Here is a 27,672-nt window from a genome sequence, read left to right as displayed (position 1 = left end):
GGGTGGGGAATAGATCACCATAATAGTAATAGTCAGGAGGGAGTGAAGGGGCCCCTGAGGATCAGTAAGAATATGAAATCAAGGTGGAGGGAGAAAGGACTTTGGGGATTGTCATGGCACTATGGTTTTGGCTCTTGCATGTTGGATCAGTGGTCAGATTAAGAAACTGTGGTATCCATAAAAAAGATGGTGTTTAAAATGGAGAGGTATAGAACTCAGGACTCAATATTTTGATATTGGAATTTTGTTTTTTTGTTCCATTGACCCTATCTAGCACAAAAGGCTCTCTCTGGCATTGAATTTATTAAAGAAATAATAAATTCAACTGCTTTACATCAGTACAACCTGAAAATATTTCAAAGTACAGGGATGGGCTGGCTCCAAACTGCCACAGAAACCTTTTACTGAAGTGTCAGTGGCACTTAGTACTAGTTGAGGTAGTTCCTGTGCATCTGTGTCCTTATACAAGCTCTTATGTCCTCAACGAAGAATCCTATATAATAAAAGCCTATATAATATGCTAAGTGTCCAGTCATCAGTTCAACCAATCAAAGTGTAATATGCTAATGATAAGCTAAAGTCGCTCAACAGCTTGCTATGACGTGCACTGACCACCAACCAGGGGGAAGACACAGTTGACTGGTCGACCAGTCACTATGATGTGCACTGACTACCAGGGGGCAGATACTCTGATCAGTATGTTAGTTTGCTGCTGGGGTCCAGCTGATCCGAACTGAGCGAGATGGGCCAGACACCCCCTGGAGCCCTCCCTGGTCCTGATCATGAACCAGTGGGGTCCCTCGGCCTGGCCAGTGCCCTCTTGAAATCCGGGACCCCTCAGGGAATGTCAGAGAGCTGGTTTCCACCCAATCCCGCAGGCCAGGCCGAGGGACCCCACTGATGCACGAATTCGTGCACCGGGCCTCTAGTTTATAATAATGTGCTCTGAAGACCATCAAGCCAGAGCTAGGAGGGTTGTAGCATCTTCTGAAAATTAGTGTTGGGGGGACAGGCTCCTGTGTGCTGAAACAGGTCAGTGGTTGACTGACTGGAATGTAAGTTGTGTACTCAAAATTGAGGTGCTGTGAGTGAGAGGGAACCTATTGCCAAGCCCCATAGACATTGCTGCAATCAGAGAAAATAATTCTTCCTATCCTTCCATTCCTTACAGGAAATTCAGCTCCATTATAATCTATGAGACCACTGTTGTATATGTGGTCTGTCATTTACTGAAACATCATATGTGGCATATAACTGTAATAGGACAGAGCATGGGTAGACTCTATAGATAGTAAAAAAAAGTGATTGACAGTACCACCACTGATTAAGGGAATGAGCACAAATGCATAACTCCTGCTTGGCTTATTATGCAGAGGCTCAAGTCTTCCTCACCAGGCATAATGCCGCTTCTTGGAGAAGAGTGCAAAAGCATGTGCTTGGTCCACACCCTCTGTTTCCTTTTGTGTAAGGCCAACACCTAAAGTTAGGGAATGAGTCTGGAAGCTCTTGTGGTAAAGTTCTACCACTTCAGGCAGAGCTGAAATGATCAACACAGTTCAAAGTTCATGTTTATACAGAAGTTTAACCAAGGAATGTTCTAAAACCAAACAAATCCTATTTGTGATAATCACCAGCAGTCACACTCTCTTCAAATTTTATAATCAGAGAAGGAAGACAGGGAGAACCTACTCCTAGAATCTTGCTAAAATCAGGTCTCAAAAGAAGGGAAAATGGCTTAATGATAACTACATTTGTTGCATATTTCCTTGTTTTCTTCAGAAAAAAATCTCATTTGAAGGGTCAAGATGATGTGCTGCATTAAATTAGGCAGAAGTCACACCTATAGGACCTCCCACCCTACCATCTCCCTACCTTGCTTCAAAATGGGTGCTGTTAAGACTTTAGAACTGAAGAACTAAGTCTGGGAGAGGGGGAGCATTTCAAAGGAGATAAGTGGGTTGCATACTTATAGTGTAGTTTTTTACTCTTCTTTTTCTTTAATGAAACCAGAGTGATACCAAGCCCAGCTCCTTCAGATGGCCTAGTGCTTCTCTTTCTTCCTTTCTCTTCCCCATTTCCTTTCTCTCCCTCTCTCCTTCAACTTCTATTTTTCACATATTCAATAAATATTTGCTGTTTTCCAAAAAGCATAGTTTTTCAAATTCCTGGAAAGTAAGTGCTTAACAATTATTATTTTATTCTCTAGCTCCTTCATCCTCATTTACTTAATGTATTTCCTGGAGAAAAGGGAAATTGTGGAAAGTCCTTACCATAGAATTCCAATATGGACTGAACGACGAGGCTGAACACAGTTGAAAAGTAGTTAAAGAGGGTGAGCTTGATGTAGGCAGCAGTACTACTAGTAAACAGGAAGCTTCCCAGGTACATGAGAGGAACAGCAGACCAACCGTACAGCATGAAGATCATCAATGTATCCAGAAAGTTGTAGTTTTCCACAAATGCAGCCAGTTCGCAGTATTTGAACACTCCCTGGGACAAATGCAGAGTAAGGGCAGGTGAAGGACACAGTGCAACAAGGAGCCAAGCCAGACACTGAGGAGACAGCAAGCACTGCATCGTTAGCACACACAGCTACTCACTACTCAAATCAGCTTACCAGTAAAAAAAGCCTCAGCTTTCCCAGCCAGTGTGGCTCAGTGGTTGAGCATCAACCCATGAACCAGGAGGTCACGGTTTAATTCCTGGTCAGGGCATATGCCCGGGTTGCAGGCTCAGTCTCCAGTGTGGGGCATGCAGGAGGCAGCCAATCAATGATTCTCTCTCATCATTGATGTTCCTATCTCTCTCTCCCTCTCCCTTCCTCTCTGAAATAATAATAATAAAAGCCTTAGCTTATGAATCTGAACTAAATTACCTCTTCCTCAATAGAGGACTCTCATAAACAGAAGGACTATACATCTATTTTCTGTTTTTTCCCCCCATTTGGAAAATATTACTTTTTATTTCCTACCCTGACCCCATGATTAAAGTCAAAGTAATTATGTCTGCATTAAGCCCAACTCTGAATTTTCCCAGAAAAAAAAGATGGGGCTGCTGTCGTATTATGTAACCTCTCTTGCATTATGCCACACACTTAGACTGCCTCCTGGCTCTATTCTGTACCCCCAAACCCCTCATATCTACCTAAGCAACCCAGGCGCCACCTTATTCATTTATTTCTTAAACCATTTGCAAATCAGACAAGGAAGCATAACTTTAGACTACATTAGATTAGGAGGAGGGGAATTGCCAGAGCTTTTAAAGAATTTTCCAGAAATATGTATGACTAGAGGCTCGATGCATGAAGATTCATGCAAGAATGGGCCTTCCTTCTCCTGGCTGCCAGCAGCGCCTTTGCTCTGGCCAGAGCTGCCTTTCTGCTCTGTCCTGGAACCACCTTTCCGCTCCAGCCTGGAGCTGCCTTTCTGTCTTTGCCCTTTGCACACTGCCCAGAGGCCCAGAACAGCTGGGGTGGTGCGAAATGCCTGCGTCATCGCCATGGCTGCCAGCCGCTTGGAGCATGCACATGCAAATTAACTCGCCATGTTTGTTGAGTTAATTTGCATACTCACTCCTGATTGGCTGGTGGGTGTCACGAAGGTATGGTCAATTAGCATGTTACTCTTTTATTAGGTAGATTATAGTTGGTAATTACAGTTTCTCTAAAGATAGCCAGGCTGCCTCCTTGGAGCAATCACAGAATTATTTAGCAAGGCTACTAATAGAGGAAAAGAAGGATTAAAATTAGAATAGCCCCTGTTAAAACCTTATGGTGCTCTTAGAGGTAGTTTATATTTAAGCAATAGTGCTTAAAGAAAGTATATGTAGAGAATCAACCAGCTTAGGTGAAAGAACTTGAACAACTACAACTATAGTTGTTTCCCCCATTCCAATTAAGAGGGTGAAATAAAAAGAATAAATACAGTCAGAAAAGTAACAAGTAACATAGTAGCTTTGTTCCAAGCCTTATAATGCTTAGAGATGTCTCAGAATCTATTTCAAAGAAAATTTAAATAGCTACTTGGATATATTGGATACATGGAAAAATGTATCCACTTTTTAGGTAAGGTATGACTCAAGATGATAAAAGTGTAAATTCTCCCCAAATTACTTTAAATAGAAATAGAAACAGGCATTTTTAAAATTAGATAAGCTAATTTTAAACATTACATGTAAAAACACAAAACATGTCAAGATAGTCAGGAAATTCCACAGAAGATTAATGGGAAAGGTAAGGAAGGTCAATACAGAAAACATAATTAAATGTATTATAATACTGCCATAATTAAAACATATTGGTAATGGAAAACTACAGATACATTAATGGAATAAAGAATACAAAATATACTTAAATGAGTATTATTAGTTGATAGACATTTCAAATCAGTGGGAGTTGGCTGTCAAAAAATGATGGTAGAGCAATGGGTTAGCTACTTAGGGAAAAAAGTGAATACTAACTTGGCTCTTTACCTAAAAATAAATTAATGAATGAGGATGAAACAGCAAAAAATAACACTAGCAAAGTAAGCTGTGTCCAATGCATAATGGCCTGGTTAAGAGAAAGGGGTAGCTCCTGGACAAATTTCTAGAACTGTCCAATGATGAAAATAGTGCATCTGAAGGCTTATGAGAGACATATCTCCAAAGTGATAGTGAGTTAGCTATCTAACTCCTTGATGAGGCCAGTATGAGATGAGCCCTTGTCTACCTTCCCCATGCTGTAACCATGCCTAAAACACAGACTAGCTTACAAGCAGGAGTTCAATGTTTGCTGAATAAATAATTTTATGTGTGCAGGAAGGTGGGAATATAGGATAGCTAAAGGTCATCAAGACAGGCACACAGACTGCATGAGAGGGAAGCCTCACCGCACAGTGTCCTGGGTCACATAACACATGAGAAAAGTTACTTGTTCTTCTTTCCTGAGACTTTATGCATGGGCTCAGTCAATGGAAAAGGCAGAGGACTTCACTAGACCTCACAACAATCTCCTGGGGTGGCAGGGAAAACAGTGTTGGGGAAGTTAATGAATCAGGGTTTGGAGCCAGCAACATAGCTTAATCCTTGCCTCTGACATATGAGCAGTAAAGTCCCCTGCTTTGTGAATCTGACCAGCAGAGAAGGGGTGAGACAGGAATCTTGGTGGCTAGGCAAAATGACAGAATCTTGCCTCCTCTTGTTGGGTCCAAGAATGAGTCCAGTTGGTGGCGTTTCACAGAAGCAGAGCAGGGTGGTAGAGTATCCCACTGAAAACCAGGGGACATCCAAGTCAGATAAGCAAGCAAAGCTAAGAAGCCATACAGAGCACACAGTCTGAGAGTCATTAGGGAAGTTTTGGTGGAGGGGAGAGAGAGAGAGAGAGAGAGAGAGAGAGAGAGAGAGAGAGAGAGAGGTGAAGAGAAAAAGAGAGGGGAGAACAGAGAGGAAGAAGGACATAGAGGGAGAGAGAGAACAAACAAAATAGAGGAGCTGGAGTAAGATGTAGACATGACTTTAATATACATTACTAGTATATTATCCAGGATGACTTTGAATGTATAAAAGACAATGAGCTTTGGAATAACCCCAACTGGGGTTTTGAAACTGTACCATCTGAGTGAAGTTAGATAGGTAACTTATTATGTGAGCCTCAGTTTCCTTGTCTATAAATATAATGAATTAACATCATTGTGCTATTGAATGATGTAACACATAAAAAACATATGACAAGTAACTTTTCTCATGAGCAATAATTGGCAATATTTGACTAAGTATTTTTTTTACTTTATTTTTTATTTTATTTTATTTCTTTATTGATTAAGGTGTCACATATTTGTCCTCATTCCCCTATTCCCATCCCCCACCCCACCCCCCTGTTGTTCTTAACCATTGGTTAGGCTTGTATGCATGCACACAAGTCCTTTGGTTGATCTCTTCCCCCTACCCCCATCCTCCCCTCCCCTCCCTCTGAGGCCCGACAGTCCGATCGATGCCTCCTTGTTTCTGGGTCTGTTCTTGTTCATCAGTCTATGTTGTTCATCACCTCCCCTAGATGAGTGAGATCATGTGTTACTAGAAATATATTTATAAGAACCGAATGTGAGATGAGCAATAATAGTTATGCTGACAGGCAAATGAATCAGTCTGTAGTGAGTTTCTTTCTGGACCAACAGTTCTTTTGAGACCCAATTTCAATGTCCACTAGTTCCTTATGTGTACATGTCAGCACTGACTTTTCAGCTCTGGATGGTGGACAAATGGTGGTAATGCAGGTCTGACTCCCTCTGGTTTGGTCTCGCCCGGACCCAGGGGCGTGGCTTCACCAGGACTCAGGGGTGCGCGGCCTCACCCGGACCTCGTACCCAGCATCACCCTGACACCGGGGCACATGGCCTCACCCAGACCCAGGTGCGCGCGGCCTCACCCGGTCCCGGGATCCAGCCTCACCCGGACCCAGGGGCATGTGGCCTCACTCGGACCCAGGGGCGCGTGGCCTCTCCCGGACCCAGGGGCGCGGCCTCACCCAGACCCGGGACCCAGCCTCACCCGGATCCAGTGGTGCATGGCCTCACCCGGACCCGGGATCCAGCTTCACCTGGACCCAGGGGCACGCGGCCTCACCCGGACCCAGGACCCAGCCTCACCCGGATCCAGGGGCGCACGGCCTCACCCGGACCTGGGTTTCAGCTACACTCGGACCCAGGGGCGCGTGGCCTCTCCCGGATCCAGGGGCGCGGGCTCACCCGAACCCGGGATCCAGCTTCACCCGGACCCAGGGGCGCGCGGCCTCATCCGGACCTGGGATCCAGCTTCACCCGGACCCAGGGGCGCGCGGCCTCGCCTGGACCCGGGACCCAGCCTCACCCGGATCCAGAGGCGCACGGCCTCACCCGGACCCGGGATCCAGCTTTACCTGGACCCAGGAGCGTGCGGCCTCGCCTGGACCCGGGGGCGCGCAACCTCACCCGAACGCGGGACCCAGCCTCACCCCGATCCAGGGGCGCATGGCCTCACCCGGACCTGGGTTTCAGCTACACCCGGACCCAGGGCCGCGTGGCCTCACCTGGACCCAGGGGCGCGTGGCCTCTCCCGGACCCAGGGGCGCAGCCTCACCCGGACCTGGGATCCAGCTTCACCCTGACCCAGGGGCACGTGGCCTCGCCCGGACCCGGGACCAGCCTCACCCGGACCTGGGACCCAGCCTCACCCGGATCCAGGGGCACACGGCCTCACCCGGACCTGGGTTTCAGCTACACCCGGACCCAGGGGTGCATGGCCTCACCCGGACCCAGGGGTGCGTGGCCTCTCCCGGACCCAGGGTTGCGGCCTCACCCGGACCCGGGACCCAGCCTCACCCAGATCCAGGGGCGCACAGCCTCACCCGGACCCGGGATCCAGCTTCACCCGGACCCAGGGGCGCGCGGCCTCGCCTGGACCCAGGACCCAGCCTCACCTGGATCCAGGGGCGCCCGGCCTCACCCGGACCCGGGATCCAGCTTCACCTGGACCCAGGAGCGCGCGGCCTCGCCTGGACCCGGGGGCGCACAGCCTCACCCAAACGCGGGACCCAGCCTCACCCGGATCCAGGGGCGCACGGCCTCACCCGGACCTGGGTTTCAGCTACACCCAGACCCAGGGGCGCGTGGCCTCACCCGGACCCAGGGGCGTGTGGCCTCTCCCGGACCCAGGGGCGCGGCCTCACCCGGACCTGGGACCCAGCCTCACCCGGATCCAGGGGCGCACGGCCTCACCCGGACCCGGGATCCAATTTCACCCGGACCCAGGGGCGCGTGGCCTCACCCGGACCCGGGACCCAGCATAACCTGGATCCAGGGGCGCATGGCCTCACCTGGACCCGAGATCCAGTTTCAACCGGACCCAGGGGCACGGCCTCACCCGGACCCGGGACCCAGCCTCACCCATATCCAGGGGCGCGCAGCCTCACCCAGACCCAGGGGCGTGTGGCCTCTCCTGGACCCAGGGGCACGGCCTCACCCAGACCTGGGACCCAGCCTCGCCCGGACCCAGGGGCGTGTGGCCTCTCCCGGACCCAGGTGCGCGGCCTCACCCGGACCTGGGATCCAGCTTCACCTGGACCCTGGGGCACGTGGCCTCGCCCGGACCCGGGATCCAGCCTCACCCGAACCCAGGGGCGTGCGGCCTCGCCTGGACCCGGGACCCAGCCTCACCCGGATCCAGGGGCAACCGGCCTCACCCGGACCCGGGATCCAGCTTCACCTGGACCCAGGAGCGCGCAGCCTCGCCTGGACCCGGGGGCGCGCAGCCTCACCCCGATGCGGGACCCAGCCTCACCCGGATCCAGGGGCGCACGGCCTCACCCGGACCCGGGATCCAGCTTCACCTGGACCCAGGGGCACACAGCCTCACCCGGACCCGGGACCCAGCCTCACCCGGATCCAGGGGCGCACGGACTCACCCGGACCTGAGTTTCAGCTACACCCGGACCCAGGGGCGCGTGGCCTCACCCGGACCCAGGGGTGCATGGCCTCTCCCGGACCCAGGGGCGCACGGCCTCACCCGGACCCGGGATCCAGCTACACCCGGACCCAGGGGCACATGGCCTCACCCAGACTCAGGGGCACGCAGCCTCGCCCGGACCCGGGACCCAGCCTCACCCGGACCCTGGGGCATGCTGCCTCACCCAGATCCAGGGGCGCGTGGCCTCACCCGGTCACAGGGGTGCGCGGCCTCGCCCGGACCCGGGACCCAGCTGGGCCTCGTCTTCTCGATCCCAATTCCTGTCAGTCAGTTCCCTCTCAGTAATTCCTTCGGCCATCCTCTCCAAGCTCCGGGGCGGCTGCCACGGAACTCGCCGGGCGGCGGGCTCGGTGAAGCTCCAGTGTGCCTGGTGCACGGCGGCAGGCCGGTCCCAGGTCGCTGTGACAGCGCTCGGGCCTGCAGCGGCGACCAGTCGCCGGGCGAGCACACCCGGATCCGGTACCCAGTGGGGCCCCGTCTTCCCGATCCCAACTCCCATCGATCAACCGCCTCCCAGCAACTCCTCCGGCCATTGTTCCGGATGGTGTTTGCTCTGCCCTCCAGTTGCAGTCTCAAAATGGTTGTGGTAGGCAACAATCAGGCGTCTGCCCTATGCAGCCATCTCGGTCCTCCAGAAGATTCTTAAGTAACCTTATAAATGTGGTTCTGGACACTGTGTCGTCCATTAGTTTACTTTCCTTCATCCCTTCTATTCGTGACCTGCTTCGGTGTCTCCACCTTTTGGCTGCCTCCCTATGTTGATGGAGTGGCTTTGTGTGGTCAGTGACCTGTAGGGGCCGGTAGCTCAGCTTCCCCAATCTCCCTAGGTGGTCGCTCTTGGTACCCCCCTTTGTGGGCTGAGTGCAAAGTCTTGGTGTTGTTAAGCCTTGATTGCTGTTGGTACACTGGGAGGATGTGACCTCCAGTCCAATTGGCTGTGAGGTTCAGCTGTGTCTACTCTGGGAGACAGCCTTATTCAACTCGACTTGCAAAATTGTAAAAGCCTCTGTGCTCAGCTTGGATGGGGTGGAGTTTCAGGGTGGAGCCTACAGCCTTGGCTTCCCATCAGCCCCGCCCTATGAGGTTCCTGGGTCTCAGTGTCCCTCTGTACTCCCTGCAAACACCTCTGAGAGAAAAGCGCCCTGGAGTTTCGCCCGCTGCCGAACAGTCTAGTCTCTCCCCCAATGAATCTGGATTCCCAGATTCTCGCCCGGAACTGGGTTTCAGTGTAGTCGGAACTGGGGCTCAGCGCAGTCTGGGGCTTTTGTCTCCTTCCCACCAGGGCAATCCAGAGGCACAGTCAACAGACCATCCTCTACGCGCATTTCCGTGCGCGCCTCCGGAGCTCTGCCTTTCGCCACTCTCCTGCGTCTCCGCCTCACAGCCCAGGTTCCCCCAGCATGAGTCTGGCTTCCCAGGGTCTCGCCCGGAACCGGGGCCCAGCGCAGCTGGAACTGGGGTTCAGCACAGTCCAGAGCCCCTGTCTCCTCCCCGCCAGGGCAATTCAGCGGCACAGGCAACAGTCTGTCCTCTGCGCGCATTCACGTGAGCGCCTCCAGAGCTCTGCCTTTCGCTGCTCCTCTGTGCTTCCGCCCCACAGCCCAGATTCCCCCAGCATGAGTCTGGCTTCCCAGGGTCTCGCCCAGAACTGGGGTTCAGTGCAGTCGGAGCTGGGGTTCAGTGCAATCTGGAGCTTTTATCTCCTTCCCGCTAGAGAACGCCGGCCAGGCCGTCAGCGGCCCCGTCCTCTCTGGCTCCGTCCTCCCCGCACGTGCGCGTGCTCGTGTCTCCGCCCGTGTCTCCAAACCTCAGGCTGTTATGTCTCCTCTGATTCTCCTTGTGGTTTTTTCCTTCCTTCTAGTTGTGGGCATTTCAGTCAGCCAGTTTTCCTGTGGTTCTGGATGATGTCCGTTTTGACCTTTAGTTGTATTCTTGAAATTGTTGTGCCAGGCTGCAGGTTAGGTGCTTAACCTATGCAGCCATCTTGTTTTCTCCTAAGTATTAATAATGGATAGTCTTCTATATAGACCTATTAACTAGGAAAGGATAGCTGGGTGTGTCGGCCAAGTTTCAAGAGTCAGAGAAAGAAAGGATTCTCGACATGGAGATGAAATTATTCAGGGTTTTCTGATTGATTCAATGCATACTGCGCTACACAAGGGCGATAGTAAAGCCAGAGGAAATGTCTGGAGTAGCTCCCCAAGGGCCTGTGGTGAAGAATGAGAGGAGCATCCCTCACAGAGTATGGTGGTTTTCTCTTGTTATGCTGGTTGGTTGGTAAGCTGTGAGCATAAGAGGCTGGCAGGAGAACACCAGCTGGAGTCTTGCACTGTTGTGAGATGATGGAAGCCCCACACTGCTCTCTGCATCCTGGGACTCCTCTGTACATACTACTTGCTCACCACACTACCTCACCATCCTTGCCCCAATAAGCCCAGCCCCTGGCCCGTGCTGAGAAGCTGTTCTAGCTGTTGAGATCTCGGTTCTCCTGCAGAACCAATATTAGGGCCCCTGTGCAATATTCACAAGTTGTTGGAGCCAGATTGACTGAAAGTTTCTTTTTTTTCCTCCAACAACTAATTTTACCATTCCATGGTGTAGTTTGAATTGAGAATTGGTAGTTTATCCATTATAGTGGCAATTAGCGTGTTATTTTATAATGATCTATTTCACTACTATGACCATTAACAATGAACTATTTGAGGGCTGAGATGTTATCCTATTCAACTTAATTCCCCAGTAACTCTTGCAAAGAAAGGAGCTTTACCTCTTTTTCTCCTGTGTTTACCCCTTGTAACTGCATAGCTTCACATCTTACTCACCTTCAATATGCATACAAAAGAAGTTTCCAAGTTCATTAATGAGCAAAGTCTTTACATTAAAAGATGCTGTACTATCCTTATATGTACATTCTTTAAGCCACTTTCTCAATGTCTAGAATCAGTTGTCTACGTCAAAAGTAATTTTGCTTTGCAAACCTAGCCATCTTGAGTTTGAAGTATGAAACTGTGTGTGTGTGGGTGGAGGTTGGGGGTGGGGGTGAAAGGTAACAGGAAGCTTTACTTAGGTCTTGATTCTACCTTGTTTTCTGTAGTCCAATTTTACCAAAGGACACAGCATTGGGAATTAGTGGGAAGTAATATGGGTAGTGAGGGACAAGTGACAAATAATAGTCCATCTTAGAGGTTCTGGCCAGGATCTCATGCTGAGAATTCATGAGAAACCAATTTGAGAGACTTTTCAAAGAAAAATATTTTCTCCAACTGAAAGAATATGAGGGAGAGCATGTCCACAATATATTCTCTGACATAATAAACTTGTAAACTTCTTTACAAGTTTTATTTTAGGATACAATTACTTGAATAGGAATTTCTGGTGGGTGACATAGAAAAATTAGGCTTCATGTAACTTCAGCTAACACTCACCAGCAGTAGGCAGCAGGAAATGAAGAAGTAGATGAGATCCCACAGTAGAGCAGAAAGCCAGTATGTAAGGACATAGACCCCACTCACAAACTGGATGTGCTTTGCCTTAGTGATTCTCTCATTCACTGTCTGGAGGCCAAAGTTAGCGACTATAATAGCCATGCCAAAAGCCAAATATGCTACTGTCTGTTTTTGATTTATAGGCCTATAAAGAATGAAATAAAAATTCAAATAAGTGATGAAATAAAAGTAGAAATAGCTACTCTTTCAGTAGCTATTTTCTAATATATATGTCCAAATTACAAGGGGATATATGAAGACTCAATTCCAGTAAAAGGAAAATTATACATACACTGCATGAGAAACATAAAGAGGGAGAGGCTGAGGCTTGTTGGAGACTTTAATGGAAGCACTGGGGCCAGAAAGTGACATAAAGAGGATGTTGTCTAACACTGCCAGAGATGTTGTAGCTGAATGATATGCCTCATTATTGAACAAAATAGTAAATATTGTTTTGTTTTTCTCAACCTCAATGGAAAAGGCAATAATGGAGAAGTAATTAAATTCTTTAATTTCCAATATGTAATCTGTTACATTACCTAGAAAAAAGAAAGAAATTGGTCAGTGAGTCAACATGTAATAAATCACCTACTTCTTATATTGGAGAAGAAAGACCAAACATTTTCTTTCCTGTTCTCTTTCCTACTTCTCATAATGGTCATTTAAAATTTTTGTCTTTATCCTCAATAATTCTACCCCATCATTACTCTCTACAATCTCACATTATACTCTACAACTTGAAAAAACAGTAGGATGCCAAGATGGCTGCAGAGTAGGTGGCAGTTATACTCACATGACCCCAGCCCCAGATTTATAAATTATAGAGCAATCAAACTTGAATAATCAACTGAATATGAGCTGAACTGAAATAGTATAACCAAGGATTTACAGAAGAATCCACATAGAGACTGGTAAGAAGGGTAGAGACATAGGAAGGGTTGGCCCTCTCACCTATATGCAGTGGCTGAGAAGCCAGAAAGATATCTATGCTGCAAAACTCCCTTGCTCCCAAGGAGCATGGGATCTCAACCTCATGTATGATGCTCAACTCAGAGCAACAGAGATGGGAAGAGGACCCACATCTAGTAGTGAAAAATCAGTGAGTATTCAATTTGCCTGGTAGAGAAGAAGTCTGCTGAAGACCCAGACGCCATCTTCCAGGGATAAGCACTCCTATTATAGCACCAGCCTGGGGAGTGCATTGTCTGGTCCTCTAACAGCTGGTGAGGATACTCTGTCATGCCCAGGTCCTGTGGAGGGGTCTACAGAATGCATCCAGCAGTGAACTTTGGGGTGCTCTTTTTCTGGGGAGGCTCTTAATGGAGACTCAGAAAGTGACTGAACTGTGTCTCCCCCACCTCTAGCACACAGCTGGCACTGCCCACCCTGCAACAGGTTGAATCACATAGCGGACTCCGTCCTGCTGAGTTCAGTTGCACAGAGGATCAGAGGGCCATGCAGAGCTGGGACTCTCAAAGAATGTCTCCTGGAAGGGCTTTTGTCCAGGAATCAAATGGGCAGGTGCTGGGTTGTGTGACAACATGATGAAGGAGCCACTCCTATACACCCTGCCATCTCAGCCTGCACTATCCTGGGAAGGAGAAAAAGAGCCTGTCTCCCCTCCAACAGGCTCACAGGCACCACCCCCAACAGGAATATGCCTTTCCAACTCCCTGATTCCTTGCCCTGCTGAGCTCATTTCCAGGGAGTGAGGGAGAAGGGAGAGCTTCTGGGAGCTAGGACATTCATAGTGTGTGTCCCTCAGAAGCTACTGTCTGGAACCAGGAGGAAGGTGCTAGGCCCCCTCCTTTAGGATAGATTGGCATCACCCCCAACATGAGACTCTTTTTATTTGTACTCCTGAGCAAGGTGCCTCCACCCACCAGCTGAGTTTGCTCCTGCAGAGGGGACAGCAGGTTGCATCCAACCTGAACTTGCAAGAAGTCCCTTCTGGGAAAGCTAAAGTTGGAGACTCTGGCAGAAACTGAGTGGTTTGTGTCTGGAATAAGGTCCACATTCCCCTCATTGAGTGCCTGACCATATAACATCCAAATAAGGACCCACTAGCCCCATCTCCTGTACACAGTTGCTCTGTCCTACTGAGCTCACAACCTGTGAAGAGTCTGTGGCTCACAGCTACCCTGGGGTCAGCCTACAGTCTTAATTAAAAAGGCTCTGGAGAAAGACCAGGCAACCTCCGGGTGAGGGGGAGTAGCTGACAGGTGAACCTCAGAGAGTATCAGATTTTTTACAGATCTGCCCCCAACTCTAAGCTGAAGGAAGTCAACCCTTGTACACAGAGGCCCAGTAGATAGAGCCACAGTGAACAGGGTGATATCTCCAGATAGATAGCCCAAGGCCAGGTACCCACAACATCTGACATCAACCTGTACCTGAACCCCATCCAAATGGACCCAAAACCAACAAAACTAATGGTGGGCTTCAGACCACATCAAGTTCAACCCAATTTACCATACAAGTTGCAAAACCAAAGGAAGATTGAGGCAGGTGCCAGACCCTGCTGGGAGCAACATAGCCTTGAAGGGCAGTCCCTGCACAGCAATTTATGCACAGGGAATGAGGTTTATCCTTATAGTCAGCTAGCCTGAGGGGTTAACCTCACCCATGAAAGGGCCAAAGGCATTAAAAGTTCAACTATAAGAGAAGAGTACACATAACACACAAAAAACATTCCTGGAACACAGAGCTCAGGTGATGTCAAAGATTGTGCCACTGAACCCAAAGAGATACCTTCTGCATAAAGCCATCCTAACAATTTTGAGAGTCATAGAAGATCTACCTAATTCACAGAAACAAAATGGTGAGACAAAGAAATACACTCCAAATGAAAGATCAAGAGAAATACCCTTAAAAATAATTACATAAAATGAAAGTAACCAAATTACCAGATGAAAAGTTTAAAACAATGGTTACACAGGGGGGAAATGGTGGCAGAATAGGTGAAAGCAACACACACTTTCTCCCTGCACCAAACTTGAGTTAAAGCTATAAAATGTACAGCAATTAACCTGAATGAACAACAGAAGGACACTTGAACAGGAATATTATATCCAAGGTTTAAATAAAGAAGTTACTTAGAGACTAGTAATAAAGGTAGAGATACAGAAAGGGTTGATCCCTGCACTCAGGGGCTATGGCTGTGAAGTCAGAGAAATACTGTGGATGCCAAAGCTCCCCTTGGAGGAGAGTGGGTCTCAATCCCAGCTGAGACCTCCAACCCAGAAGACCAGGGCCAGGAAGAAGAGCCTGCATAACATTTGACAGCAAAAATAAATGGGGATTTGGTCCACTGAAAAGAGGAGGCAGTCTGCTTGAATCCCTGGTGAGCTCCTTCAGGGCTAATGCACAAGGACTCACTCTTGGACACTCACACAGAGCTCTAGTAGAGGGAAAGAGACTTAGGGCATATGAAAGTCATAAAGAGAAGATCTGAGTAGCATAGTTCTGGAGAAGGTGGCTTTGGAGGTCCCAGTCCTGAGCCAAATCCCACACTGCCCTTGGGTGCCATCTCCCAGGTTTCAGCACCATTTCTTACAGCACCAGTTGGAGAAAGTGCACTAACCCTGTCATCCAAATACTGGTTACACCACCCTGCCAAGCTCAAGTCCCACATAGAGAACTGTTGGCTGTACCCAAAGGGGATCTGAGGTGCATTCTTTTTCTGAAGAAACTATGGGTAGACTCAGACAAGCATTGAACCGAGTGGCTTGGGAACAGATGGTGGGTAGCAGCAGACCTGGAGGGAAGCACACACTTACAAGCCTCTCTTCAGGATCTCTGCTGGGGCACCACAAAGCTAGATGGTGAGAGGCTAGCTCCCCTCTCTAGGGATGGCCAAGGAGGACCTGCACCGCCCCCAACAAAGGCCTGTCTGTATTTGACTCCCTAAATCTGCTGGTGCTGCTGGCCAAATGCAGTCCCACAGGGGGAAGGAAGTGCAAATCAAAACTGGCACATCTGGAGTCACCATATGAAGAACACCATAGCTGACATCAAGATACACTGGAGGGGCTCAGCCTGTGTGGATTGGTGGTTGAGCACTGACCTATGTACCAGGAGGTCATGGTTTAATTCCTGGTCAGGGCACATGCCTGGTTGCGGGCTCGATCCCCAGTGTGGGACATGCAGTAGGCAGCCAATCAATGATTCTCTCTCACCATTGATGTTTCTACCTCTCTCTCCCTCTCCCTTCTTCTCCAAAATCAATAAAAATATATTTAAAAAGAATACACTGGAGGGGAGAACCAAGATCGTGGTGTAGTTAAATGTCTGTACTCACCATCTCCCACAACCACATTGAAATTACAAGTAAAATACAGAACAACCATCATTCAGAACTGCCTGAAAGCCAGCTGAATGGAAATCTTACAACTAGAGAAGTAAAGAAGAAAGCATATTGAGACTGGTAGGAGGGGTGGAGGCACTGAATGGGCTGGTCTGACACCATTGTGTGCCATTTTTTAATTTGGGAGGCAGATTGTCACTGAGGAGGCCACCCATGAGAAGCAAGAGGTCCCAGCCCCACACCAGACTGCCAGCCCAGGATCCCAGAGCTGGGAAAAGCAATCCCTGTAACTACGGGCTGTAAAAACCAGGCCAGATTGTGGCTGAGGGACAGGAAGACTGCTGGAATCCCAGGTGTTCTTCTTAAATGGCTGGTGCACAAACTTACACAGTCCCGCTTTCTCCGAGCTCCAGCACCAGGGGATCCAGACACATATGGGGAGGAACTGGATTGTCTGGCATTGGGGCAGAAACTCAGGGGTGGATTTCTCCAAGATGGGGGTGTTCACAGCTGTCATTGTTCCTGTGCTGGGATCTCCCTTGTCCCAGGGCTGACTGGCAGCCATATATGAGTCTCCATCAGCCTGAAGAACACTGTTTGCTCAGCCCTGGGGATTCCCTGAGACCTGCCCCGTCCAATTTGCAGCCCCACCCAAGCTTTCTGTGGCTGCTTTTCCATGTGAATGGCCTGCCTTAACTTAGGCCTCAGACTTTGCTAAAATCTCTCAATTTACCACACAGTGGTGACAGTGTGCCCCAAACCTATCAATAAAAGGCCCGAGACCCAACTAGCCTGTCTTGCTTCACACCTGGATCTCACCTGGGCACCTCTAAGCCCAGTACAAATAGCAAGTAGCAGTTGTCTGCAGATCCCGCTGTAGCTCCTGATAGGTGGCCCCGGGCATTGGCTGACTTTGTACCTCCTTGGTACCACTTGGCCCTATAGCCAGTGCACCTGGTGGAAAGCTTTGGATCATACCAGATTATAACTCTACACATCCACAAGTGACACACTCAAGAGGTAGACTCAGTGAGCAACCAAAAGCCCCAATGAAGCAAGTCCTACTCCATAAGAGTGTTTCCTGCATAGCAGCTCTCCCACTGTCCTCACAGCCAATTTGCCTGGAAGTCAATTCCTCTCAGTTACACCAATAGTAATCAAGTCTCAATTATGAGACTGTGCACACAGCACACACAGGGGCAAACCTAGAGTGCCCAGCTCAGATGACTGGGGAGGCTGAACCACTTGGCCCTATAGAAGACCTATTACACAATGCTGCTCTACCAACTTCAAGAGACATAGCAGCTCTACCCAATACTTAGAAACAAACACAGGGAAGCAGCCAAAATGTGGAGACAAAAACACACACACACAATAACAAAAAAGCATGTCATAAATGAAAGAAGTGGAAGCAAGCGAACTACTGGATACAGAATTCAAAACCATTGTTATAAGATTACTCAAGGATCTTCATGAGAATTTCAAGGATCTTAGTGAGAATGTCAAAGACATGAAAAAGGACCAGTCAGAAATTAAGCATACACTAAATGAAATAAAGAATAATTTATAGGTATTCAATAGTAGAGTAGAGGATTCAGAGAATAAAATCAATGATTTGGAATATGAGGAAGCAAAAAACACCCAATCAGAAGAGCAAAAAGAAAAAATCCAAAAATATGAAAATAGTGTAAGCAGCCTATGGGACAACTTCAAGCGTACCAACATTTGCATCATGGGGGTGCCAGAAGGAGATGAGAGAGAGCAAAATATTGAAAACCTATTTGAAGAAATAATGACAGAAAACTTCCCCTCTCTGGTTAAAGAAATCGATTTACAAGTCCAGGAAGCACAGAGAGTCCCAAAGAAGAGAAACCCAAAGAGGCACACATAAAGACACATCCTAATTAAAATGCCAAAGGTTAGATAATTTAATGAAAAAAAATGGTGGAGGAATAGACGAACGTGTCCAGAGCCTTATTCCAGAGCATATAGAATGAGCAGCTGAAACGAATAACACCCACCCTGAACTGGTGAAGTAGACTCAGCTGGTGAGACAATTTGCAGCCGGGAAGGACAGAGGACCCCTGGAGAAAGCCCAGGGCACTGCGACCACGCGAGCGGCAGACACGTGAGCAGCCCACTCCTGTCCAAGGAGCAGCAGCTGTGTGAGAGGCCCCCTCCCCTGTCCGAGGAGCAGCAAACACATGTGTAGCCTGCTCCTGTCCGAGGATCAGCAGCCACACAAGCAGCCCACCCATGACTGAGGAGCGGCAGCCGCATGAGCAGCCTGCCCCCATCTGAGGAGCAGCAGCTGTGTGAGCAGCCTGCCCCCATTCGAGGAGCAGCAGCCACCCGAACAGCCTGACCTGGTCTGAGGAGCAGCAGCCACATGAGCAAACTGCCCACGTCCGAGGAGCAGCAGCTGCACGTGCAGCTAACTCTTGTCTGAGGAGCAGCAGCCATGCAAGCAGTCCACCCCCATTTGAGGAGCAGCAGCTGCATGAGCAGTCCATCCCCATTCGAGGAGCAGCAGCCACCTGAACAGCCTGGCCCAGTATGAAGAGCAGCAGCCACACAAGCAGACTGTCCACGCCCACACTGGGCTGTGAGCAGCCTGCCCCCATTCGAGGAGCAGCAGCCACCTGAACAGCCCGACCCAGTCTGAGGAGCAAAGAACTTAAATAGACTCTTTTCCAAAGAGGACATACAGAAGGTCAAGACACATATGAAAACATGCTCTAAGTCACTAATCATCCAAGAGATGCAAATCAAAATGACAATGAGGTACCATCTCACACCTGTCAGAATGGCTATCATCAACAAATCAACAAATGACAAGTGCTGGCAAGGATGGGGAGAAAAAGGAACCCTCGTGCACTGCTGTTGGGAATGCAGACTGGTGCGGCCACTGTGGAAAAACAGTATGGAGTTTCCTCAAAAGACTAAAAATGGAACTCACATTTGACCCAGTGATCCCACTTCTAGGAATATATCCCAAGAAACTAGATGAACCCGAAAAGACCCACACCAAGACACATCATAATTATGATTTATGATAGCAAATGTTCAAGACAAAGAGAGAATCTTAAAGGCTGCAAGAGAGAGACAGGAAGTTACGTACAAGGGATCTCCCATTAGATTATCAAATGATTTCTCAACAGAAACACATCAGGCCAGAAAAGAATGGAAAGAAATTTACAAAGTGATGCATGGCAAGGAACTGAATCCAAGAATACTCTATCCAGCAAGGCTATAATTCAAAATTGAAGGGAAATAAGGAGCTTCACAGAAAAAAAAAAGGCTGAGAGAGTTTATCACTACCAAGCCAGCAATGCAAGAAATGCTAAAGGGACTGGTATAAAAACAAGAAATATAAAGGTAAGAAGGAATACGGGCACAAAAAATAAAAATGGCTACAAACAAGTACCTATCAATAACTTTAAATGTAAACGGACTAAATGCTCCAATCAAAAAACATCGAGTGGCTGAATGGATAAAAAAAACATGACCCATATATATGCTGTCTACAAGAGACCCACCTCAGAACAAGGGACTCACACAGACTGAAAGTGAAGGGGTGGAGTTTTTTGATTGAGAAAATGGCGGCGGAATACACAGATGTGTTCTGAGCCTTGTCTGGAGCAGAAAGAAAGAATAGCTGAGGGTCGCATGGGGAGTATTTGTTGGTGAGTTAAGGGACAGCTAAACTTCAGGAGAAGGTGGGGGACTGCTGGACGGGGTTCCCCTGACCGGGCAGCCCCCACTGCTGCTGGGTCCCCTCCCAGAGCTACAGGCTCAGATGTGGAGACTGTGCCATTTTGAAAGGGAAAGTGGATCTTATTGGAAGCCTGAAAATCTACAACTGCAGCAACCACCAAACAGCTGCAAGCCCCGTAACACCAGTCCCCAATTGGCACAAACACACGGATTCAGAGGAGCTCTACACTCCACCACAAAAAGGTCAGATTTCGCCTGGGATAAGGTGAGATCTCTGGTCCAGGTGGGAGAGAGAAACACGTGCACTGCGGGAACTGGAGGACCAGGGAAGTCTGTGCCTAGAAAAATCCGTGGCTGTTGGGGCTGGCGTGATCCGTGAATGTGGAAGGGGGTCCTCAGAGCTGCTAACAGAAGGGATCTCTAAAAATCAACCCATTTTGATCTGATGCAAAAGGACAGCCTAAAAATTTCAAAAGTGTGACGACTGCTTAGACCCAAGGGGGAAAAGGAGACTGCTTAGACTTGCTTGCAGCCCCGTTGTTTGCACACTTGGGCTTTTTCCTCTTCAAATCCTTGCTTCTGATTACTAAGCCCAATACATAGGACCACCCAATTGGGGACATCCTGGGAGACTGCAGGGGAAAGTTGTTTTTCTGGAACCTGGGGATCGGAGCGGGGAGTGACCATTGGAGAGCCAGCGCTGGGGCAGCCCATTCCCACAAACTGGTATTGAGTGCCACAGGGAAAGCAGGATCTAAGCACAGGATAGAAAGGCCATATAGACCTGGAAGTCAATCCAGAAACACTGTCACCCAGGGGCTGAATCACAAATTGACTCTTGTGTAATCAAAAATAAAGGAATACAAGAAAATACGACACTGCCTGCTTAAAAATTAGGACTGGTTTACAACACTAAGGAGCAGTGGAATGCAGGGAACTGCAATACTGTCCAGACTGGGAAACAGGCATGACAAACAGAACAATAGAGGAGGTGAATGACCTTCACTACTGCACTTTTTATTTTTTATTTTTTTATTTTCATCTTTTGCTTAAGAAACTAATTTTTTCTTTATTCCTCACTTGATTTTACCTTTTTAATTATTACATTTTTATTTTCAATCAGTATTATTACTACTACTATTTTACCTTTTTTTTAAAAGTGACATTTTATTTTCTCTTTATTTTACTTTGGGATTAGTGTTCTACATTCTATTTTCATCTTTCCTTTAACATCGTTTTACTCTATCTCAACTCTACCTTTAGGCCATCACTCTCTTTCTAACCTCTCCCCCTTTGGTGTCCTGTTTCTCTTACCCATTTTCTGCTTTAGATTATCCCTATACTTTCTGTTTACCCCCTGTTAAAATTTCACCATACTTATATATCTAATTTCCAATCCCCTGCTCCAAGTCCATACACACCTCTCTCTTCTCTGTTGTAACTATCCAAAAATTGTTTTTCTCTCTGTCCTTTTGTTGTTGTTTGCTTGAATGTTGATTATATAGATTTTTTATGATTTTTTGTGAGATTGTTTTGCTTATTCTTTTTTTGTTTGCTTTGGTTTTTTTTCTTCTGTTTTCCCTTGCCTCCCTTGATATTAGTTGGTGTTCTAGTTTTATTAATCTCCAGGTACTTGTTGCTGGCATTTGCTGGGATTAGTGGCTGTTCTATTGGAGTTTTCTCCCCATATATATAGTTTGTTCCCCTTTTTTTTCTTAGTATCTTTCTTGTATCTCTTACTTTTTTCTTTCTTTTCCCAATTTCATTTTGACACTCCTTTTTTTTCTTTCTTTTTCCTGTTCTTCTTTCTCTACTATCCTCTAATTTGCCTTTCTCTGGTAGTCACCTTTATTGGGGTTATTCATATTATGAATACATTTCTGTTCAGTGCCTTGTGTATTGTACCTGGTTGTGCTGTATTTAGTGCATTTAAATAAATGCAGGAGAGAGAGAACTACATAACCAGACATCCGGAGAAGAGGGACCATGGGGAGACAAAGAAACAGCCTGCATATGAAAGAAAAGCAGGCATCACCAGAAAAGGAAGTGAATGAAATAGAGGCAAACAACCTATTAGAGAAAGAATTTAGATAAATGGTCATAAGGTGCCTGAAAAGAATGGAAGACAAATTCGACAATATGAGTAAGAACCAAAAGGAAATGAAGAAGAACCAAGAAGAAATGAAAAAGGACATTGCTGCTGTAAAGAACTCAACAGAAAGCATCAAGAGTAGACTAGAAGAAGTAGAGGACCGCATCAGTGACCTAGAGGACAAGATGGGAAAAAATACCCAAGTAGAGCAGCTTCTAGAAAAAAAAATTAAAAAACAGGAGAAGAGCCTAAAGGAACATTGGAACAACGCGAAACAAAACAACATCCGCAAAATAGGGGTCCCAGAAGGAGAGGAAACTGAGCAAGGAATAGAAAACCTGTTTGACGAAATAATGACAGAAAACTTCCCTGATATAGGGAAGAAAAAACCCACACAAATCCAAGAAGCTCACAGAGTCCCAAGCAAAATGAACCCCAAAAGACTGATGCCAAGGCATATTATAATTAAATTGGCAAAAACCAATGACAAAGTAAGAATCTTAAAAGCGGCCAGAGAGTGACAGAAAGTCACATACAAAGGAACCCCCATCAGACTAGCAACTGATTTCTTAACAGAAACTCATCAGGCCAGAAGGGAATGGAATGAAATATACAAAGTCATGCAAAGGAAGGGTCTGAATCCAAGAATACTGTAACCAGCAAGGCTATCAATCAAAATTGAAGGTGAAATCAGGAGCTTCACAGACAAAAAAGGACTAAGGGGATTTTTTACCACCAAACCAGCAATTCAAAAAATGCTAAAGGGTCTGCTGTAAAAAAAAAAAAAAGGAAGCGAAGAAGGAACACAGGGGTAAAGAATAAAAATGGTGACAAATAAGTACCTATCAATAATAACTTTAAATGTAAATGGATTAAATGCCCCAATCAAAAGACATAGGGTAACAGATTGGATAAGAAAACAAGACCCATTTATCTGCTGTCTACAAGAAACCCACCTCAGAAAAAAAGACACACACAGACTGAGGGTGAAGGGATGGAGAAAGGTTTTCCAGGTGAATGGAAATGAAAAAAAAAAAAGCTCGGGTAGCGATACTTATATCTGACAAATTAGATCTCAAAGTGAAGGACATAATAAGAGATAAGGAAGGTCACTTCATAATACAAATGGGAGCAATCCAACAAGAAGATATAACTCTGGTAAACATATGTGCACCCAATACAGGAGCACCCAAATACATAAAAAAAAACTCCAGGAGTAAATCAAGGGAGAGATTGACAGCAATACAGTCATAGTAAGAGACTTTAATACCCCACTATCAACATTAGACAAATCCTCTAAACAAAAAATCAGCAAAGAAACATCAATCCTAAATAACTCAATAGACCAGATGAAATTAATTGACATCTTCAGAACATTTCACCCCAAAGTCACAAAATATACATTCTTCTCAAGTGCACATGGGTCATTTTCAAACATAGACCATATGTTGGGACATAGGCAAAGTCTTTTCAAATTCAAGAAGATAGAAATCATATCAAGAATCTTCTCAGATCACAGTGGCATAAAACTGGAAATCAACTACAATAAAAACAATCCAAAGAAATTAAACACATGGGGTTTAAACAGCATGCTATTAAGCAATGACTGGGTTACCAGAGAGATCAGGGAAGAAATAAAAAACATCATGGCAACAAACAACAAGGAAAACACAACAATCCAAAATCTATGGGACACAGAAAAAGCAGTCTTGAGAGGGAAGTTCATAGCTCTAAAAGCCTACTGCAAAAAACAAGAAACAATAGCAATAAATTTACTTACCCTAAAACTCAAAGAGTTAGAAAGAGAGCAACAAGAAAAGCCCAGTGTAAGCTGAAGGAAGGAAATAATAAACATCAGAGTGGAGAAAAACGACATAGAGACCAAAGAAACAATACAAAAGATCAACAAAACCAAGAGCTGGTTCTTTGAAAGGATAAACAAGATTGATGAACCTCTAGCCAGGATCACCAAGAAGCAAAGAGAGAGGACCCAAACAAACAAAATCAGAAATGAAAGAGGAGAAATAACAACAGACCCCACCGAAATACAAAGGATTGTTAAAAATACTATGAACAACTCTATTCCAACAAACTGGACAACCTGGAGAAAATGGACATATTCCTAGAAAAAAATAACCTTCCAAAAATTAATCAGGAAGAATTTAAACAGCTCAATAGGCCGATGACTATGGAAGAAATTGAAGCAGACATGAAAAAGCATCCGGCCAACAAAAGCCTGGGGTCAGGCGGCTAAACAGGGGAGTTTTACCAAACATTCAAGAAGGAACTCAAACCTATCCTCCTCAGACTATTCCAAAAAATTCAAGAGGAGCAAACACTTCCAAGCTCCTACTATGAAGCCAGCATCACCCTAATACCAAAACCAGATAAAGATAACACAATGAAAGAGAATTACAGACCAATATCCTTCATGAACATAGATGTCAAAATCCTCAACAAAATTCTAGCAAATCAGATCCAGCAGTACATCAGAAAGATCATACACCATGACCAAGTAGGACTTATTCCAGGAATGCAAGGATGGTACAATATCCTCAAATCAATTAATGTGATACATCACATAAACAAATTGAGAGAAAAAAATCACATAGTCATATCAATTGATGCAGAAAAAGCATTTGACAAAATCCAACACCCTTTCTTGATAAAAACTCTCAACAAGTTGGGAACAGAAGGACCATACCTCAACATAATAAAAGCTATATATGATAAACCCACAGCTAACATCATTCTCAATGGGCAAAAACTTAAGCCATTGATATTAGGCTTAAAGAAGAAATAAAATGCATCGAAATTGGAAAAGAAAAAGTAAAACTGTCCTTATTTGCAGATGACAGTATATTGTACATAAAAAACCCGAAAGACTCCATCAAAAAACTAATTGACTTAATAAATGAATTTGGCAATATAGCAGGACACAAAATTAACGCCAAGAAATCTATGGCATTTCTATACACTAATAGTGAACTTACAGAAAGAGAGACAAAAAAAGCAATCCCATTTTCCATCGCACCAAAAAAATTAAGGTACCTAGGAATAAACTTTACTAAGGAGGTTAAAGACCTATATGTGGAAAACTACAGGACACTGAAAAAGAGATAGAGGAAGTCGTAAACAGATGGAAGAACATACCATGTTTATGGATTGGTAGAACCAACATCATTTAAATGTCCATACTACCCAAAGCAATCTATAGATTCAATGCACTCCCCATTAAAATACCAACAGCATATTTCACAGACCTATGAAGAACTCTCCAAAAATTCATCTGGAATAAAAAAAGACCCCAAATAGCCACAGCAATCCTGAGAAAGAAGAATAAAGTAGGAGGGATATCAATACCAAATTTCCAGCTGTGTTACAAAGCCACTGTTCTCAAAACAGCCTGGTATTGGCATAAGAACAGATGTATAGATCAATGGAATAGAATAGAGAATTCAGAAATTGACCCAAACCACTATGCTCAATTAATTTTGACAAAAGAGGCATGAACATACAATGGAGTCAAGACAGTCTCTTCAATAAATGGTGTTGGGAAAAATGGACAGATACATGCAAAAAAATGAAACTAGATCACCAACTTACACCATACACAAAAAATAAAGTCAAAATGGATACAGGACTTAAACATAAGATGGGAAACCATAAAAATACTAGAGGAATCCACTGGCAGCAAAATCTCAGACATATGTTGAAGCAATTTCTTCACTGATACTGCTCCTAGGGCAATGGAAACTAAAAAGAAAATAAACAAATGGGACTACATCAAAATAAAAAGCTTTTGCACAGCAAAAGAAACCATCAACAAAACAACAAGAAAGCCCATGCATGGAAGAACATATTTGCAAATGTTATCACTGATAAAAGTTTTATCTCCAACATCTACAGGGAACTTACGCAACTTAATAAGAGGAATATAAATGATCCAATAACGAAATGGGTAATGGACCTAAATAGAATCTTTTCAAAAGAAGACAGAAGGAAGGCCAAGAGACATATGAAAACATGCTCAAAGTCACTAATTATCCGAGAGATGAAAATCAAAATGACAATGCGGTGCCATCTCACACCTGTCAGAATGGCTGTCATCAACAAAGATCAAGTGTTGGTGAGGATGCAGAGAAAAAGAAACCCTCATGCACTGCTGTGGGGAATGCAGAATGGTGCAGCCACTGTGGAGAAGAGTATGGCGTTTCCTCAAAAAACTGAAAATGGAACTCCCATTCGACCCAGTGATCCCACTTCTAGGAATATATCCTAAGAAACTAGAAACATGAATCAGAAAGGATATATGCACCCCTATGTTCATAGCAGCACAATTTACAATAGCTACGTTGTGGAAACAGCTTAGGTACCCGTCAGCAGATGACTGGATCAGAAAACTGTGGTACATCTACACAATGGAATACTATGCTGCCATAAAAAAGAAGGAATTCTTACCATTTGCAGCAACCTGGATGAAATTAGAGATCATTATGCTAAGTGAAATAAGTCAGTCAATGAAAGAAAAATAAAACATGATCTCACTCATTTGTGGATAATAAAAAACATTATAAACTGATGAACAAAAAGATAGAGAGGCAGTAAAGCATCAAACAGACTGTCAAATTACAACGGGAAGTTTAGGGAGAGGTGGGGGAGATAAGAGATCAACTGAAGGACTTGTATGCATGCATATAAGCATAACCAATGGACGCAATACATTGGGGGGTGAGGGCATATATGGGAGTGGGGTGGGGAGGCAATGGTAAGATATGTACACATATAATTCCTTAATAAAAACGTGGAGAAAAAAATCAAGATACATTTTAAAAATAACTTTGTGCTCTGACATTAAAATTCTGAATTATTCTGGCTATAATTTATAGCATATTACCATATGTAGAGAAAGGGATTAATTTTTTACCAACTTATTTATATTGAATAATACTCATTTTATAAGAAGAAAAAAAAAGAAAGTGAAGGGATGGAAAAATATCTCTCAGGCAAATGGAAAAAAAAAAAAAAGCCGGGGTAGCAATACTTATATTTTACAAAATAGACCTCAAAGTGAAGGCCATAGCCAGGGATAAGGAAGGCTACTTCATAATACTAAAGGGATCAATACAATAAAAGGATATAACACTTATAAACATATATGTACCCAATTCAGGAGCACCCAAATACATAAAAACAACTCCTGGAAGATATCAAGGGAGATATTATAGTAAAGGACTCTAATACACCACTGACATCACTGGATAAATCCTCTAGACAAAAAAATCAGCAAAGAAACAGCAGTCTTAAATGACTCACCAGATCATATGGACCTAACTTACATCTTCAAAATATTTCACCCCAAAGCCACGGAATATACATTCTTCTCAAGTGCACATGGGACATTTTCAAAAATAGACCACATATTGGGTCACAAGCAAAGTCTCCCAAATTCAAGAAGATTGAAATAATATCAAGCATCTTCTCTGATCACAATGGCATAATATTAGAAATAAAATACAATAAAAACAATCCCAAAAATTCAAACACTTGGAAGCTGAATAGCACCAAAGAGATCAAAGAAGAAATTTAAAATA

At 45.5% G+C, this 27,672-nt stretch overlaps 1 protein-coding gene across 1 annotated transcript in view; it reads right to left on the bottom strand.

Annotated features, from left to right (window-relative positions):
- The window catches only part of LOC307110044 (phospholipid-transporting ATPase ABCA3-like), a gene marked incomplete at both ends in the record, with an annotated part of 343,983 nt that overhangs the window by 67,503 nt on the left and 248,808 nt on the right, over positions 1 to 27,672 (bottom strand). Inside the window, 4 exons of the mRNA XM_079789089.1 lie at positions 1,393 to 1,537; positions 2,271 to 2,490; positions 11,904 to 12,108; positions 12,256 to 12,502. Of these exons, the coding sequence (XP_079645215.1) occupies positions 1,393 to 1,537; positions 2,271 to 2,490; positions 11,904 to 12,108; positions 12,256 to 12,502 (817 nt within the window). The remainder of the gene's footprint in view (positions 1 to 1,392; positions 1,538 to 2,270; positions 2,491 to 11,903; positions 12,109 to 12,255; positions 12,503 to 27,672) is intronic.

This window comes from Cnephaeus nilssonii, assembly GCF_951640355.1.
Source record: "Cnephaeus nilssonii genome assembly, chromosome: 2".
NCBI classification, from domain to species: Eukaryota; Metazoa; Chordata; class Mammalia; order Chiroptera; family Vespertilionidae; genus Cnephaeus; species Cnephaeus nilssonii.
The sequence above is the reverse complement of the archived record's forward strand: the minus strand, read 5'-3'. Positions and strand labels throughout refer to the sequence as shown.